Source organism: Aspergillus glaucus, assembly GCF_001890805.1.
Source record: "Aspergillus glaucus CBS 516.65 unplaced genomic scaffold ASPGLscaffold_22, whole genome shotgun sequence".
In the NCBI taxonomy this organism is placed as follows: domain Eukaryota; kingdom Fungi; phylum Ascomycota; class Eurotiomycetes; order Eurotiales; family Aspergillaceae; genus Aspergillus; species Aspergillus glaucus.
Window position 1 is genome coordinate 37,206 of NW_019170474.1, and position 2,211 is coordinate 39,416.

Here is a 2,211-nt window from a genome sequence, read left to right on the forward strand (position 1 = left end):
AGGTTGCGGGTTCGAGTCCCGCGTTCGGCTTTCATTTAAAAAAAAATATTTTTTTTCCCGGGGAGAGTTTTATAGATATATTTTTTTTATTGCCCTAGCACTTAAAAGACTCCTGTCTTCTTCTTTTCTTTTTTTTTTTTTTTTTTTTTTTTTTTTTTTTTTTTTTTTTTTCCCTCTCTCTCTTTTTATATGTTATTTTTATTTTGTCTGTTGGGAAGAGAAAGATTGCTCCGTTCAACTTTTGTAACTACTTGTTTGTATTTATAATACCTCCCGAATCGGGGACTTCTCCAGACCAGACATCGGTTACAAACAACGGTGATATTCTATCTATTTATCCACTGGCCTGTCTGCCTGTGGCATGTATGGAAAACAGCAGGGAAGTAAGTAGACGGCCATACTGATAAATATGGTATGGTATGCATCCGTTAAAAAAGGAACATGTTCAGACTTTTAAATACACGCTCAGCCCAAGAAACAAGTAGTAACATCCCATCCAATAGAAGCAGCGTAAAGAAAAAAGAATCCGAAAGAAATGCTATCCATGGGTATCCAGTAACCAGTAAAAGAGAAAAGAACGAAAGATATAGCATTACTTTCAACCCAAACGCCATATATATAACACAACACAGCACAGGCATAACCCAAGAGACATTAACCATGCACCCCATTCCCATCCGGAGTCAGAGTCTCCGGTGTCGGCAACGGAAACCCATCCCCATACCCCGCCGCCGCAGCTTTCGAGAAACCCTCTCTGGCAAGCATGGTGTTCAGCACGGCGCAGTTATACGCCGCCTCGCCCGGCGGGACGACCATGAAGATGTACGTATTATCCGTGAACCGGCCGAGGAAGACGTTAAACTGGGGTGTTTTGGTGTGCATGACGAGGAAGCCGGCTGACGCGGGCGTGGTGTGGGTGTTGCGTGCAGCGCAGTGTTTGAATGCTTTCATGATGTTGGATAGGCGCTCGTGCCGGTCGTAGATCGGGTTCAAGTCGCCGATTTCCGACGCGACCGATGTAACAGTTAGGAATGTCGAGCGTTCGAAGAGAATGACTTCTTCTGCACCGATCTTCTTCGCGAACGCGCCAAGGAACCGCTCTATCACTGTCAAGTTCGGGATGAGTCTGTGCACGATCCCCGCCCACGCTTTGTACAGCGATTGATCCCAAATACTGCTGCCAAAGGTGTCGATGGCGAAGTGTCCGGAGCGGGAGCGGATCAGCGCGGAGCGTTCCTCGTAGATGCGTTGGCGGTGTTCGGCCTGGATGAGGTCGAGCTTGTGGATTAGGCAGAAGACGTGGGCGTGTGGGGAGTGTTCTTTTAGGGCGTCGATGATGGCGTTGTAGGTGTCGAGGTCGCGTTCGACTTCGCGGGATTCAATGTCGAAGACGTAGATTAGGACGGCGACGTCGGAGAAGATGTTGCCGCGCTGGGAGGCGAGGTAGGTTTCCATGAAGGCGTCTTGTCTGCGACAGTTAACATCTTTTCTCATTTTCGATAGAGTAGGCAGGGGAAATACCCTCCGCAATCCCAGAGGTTCAGCGTGAGATTCCCCATGAACTTGACATGGCTGTGCTCGACATCGATGGTAGCGCCCAATCGTCGGACATCTTTGGCGACGTAGTTACTGAAGATAATAGATCGCATTGACGACTTCCCAGAGCCACTCTTCCCCATGAGGAGGACCTTTCTCTTCTTCTTGCGGCCGTCCATTGTCGGTCTCGATCTTATCTGTGAGCTGATACCCCGCGCGTGCTAGTTGGAGGACACCGAGTAGTATTGAATTGGATGAATTAGATGCGCTAGATATTGATTGTATCTCTTAGAAACGATGGATTGATGAATGTCACAATGAGAGAACAACGGCGCAATGATGGAGGTTGGAGCTGAGGTCATGTCGTTGGGTCAATGATGATCCGGGGTATCACGTGCTGTCCCCAACAATTGATATGCTCTATAGTATACTCCGTACTCCGTACTTCGTACCAATTCATAGAGTTGATTGCTCTAACAGTCTCAAGTCTAATACATGCGGCCCTTCAACTTGTTACACTCAGTCCCAAAATAAAAGAAGAAAATGTATATACTGGAATAAAATCATAATGATGCTTTAAAGGGTTATCGAAGCTTCCACGAAGTTGAAAAAAAAAAAAAAAAAAAAAAAAAAATGGAATAGAATATAGGTATACCGAGGTAGTCAAAAAAGAAG

At 46.3% G+C, this 2,211-nt stretch overlaps 1 protein-coding gene across 1 annotated transcript; it reads right to left on the reverse strand.

Annotated features, from left to right (window-relative positions):
* Positions 1 to 654: 654 nt before the first annotated feature.
* ASPGLDRAFT_28686 (Rag GTPase GTR1) lies at positions 655 to 1,715 on the reverse strand (the record flags this gene model as incomplete). The annotated part of the gene is made up of 2 exons (XM_022543779.1): positions 655 to 1,468; positions 1,522 to 1,715. 2 exons carry the CDS (start codon positions 1,713 to 1,715, stop codon positions 655 to 657), a joined length of 1,008 nt encoding a protein of 335 aa, XP_022397345.1.
* Positions 1,716 to 2,211: the final 496 nt, after the last annotated feature.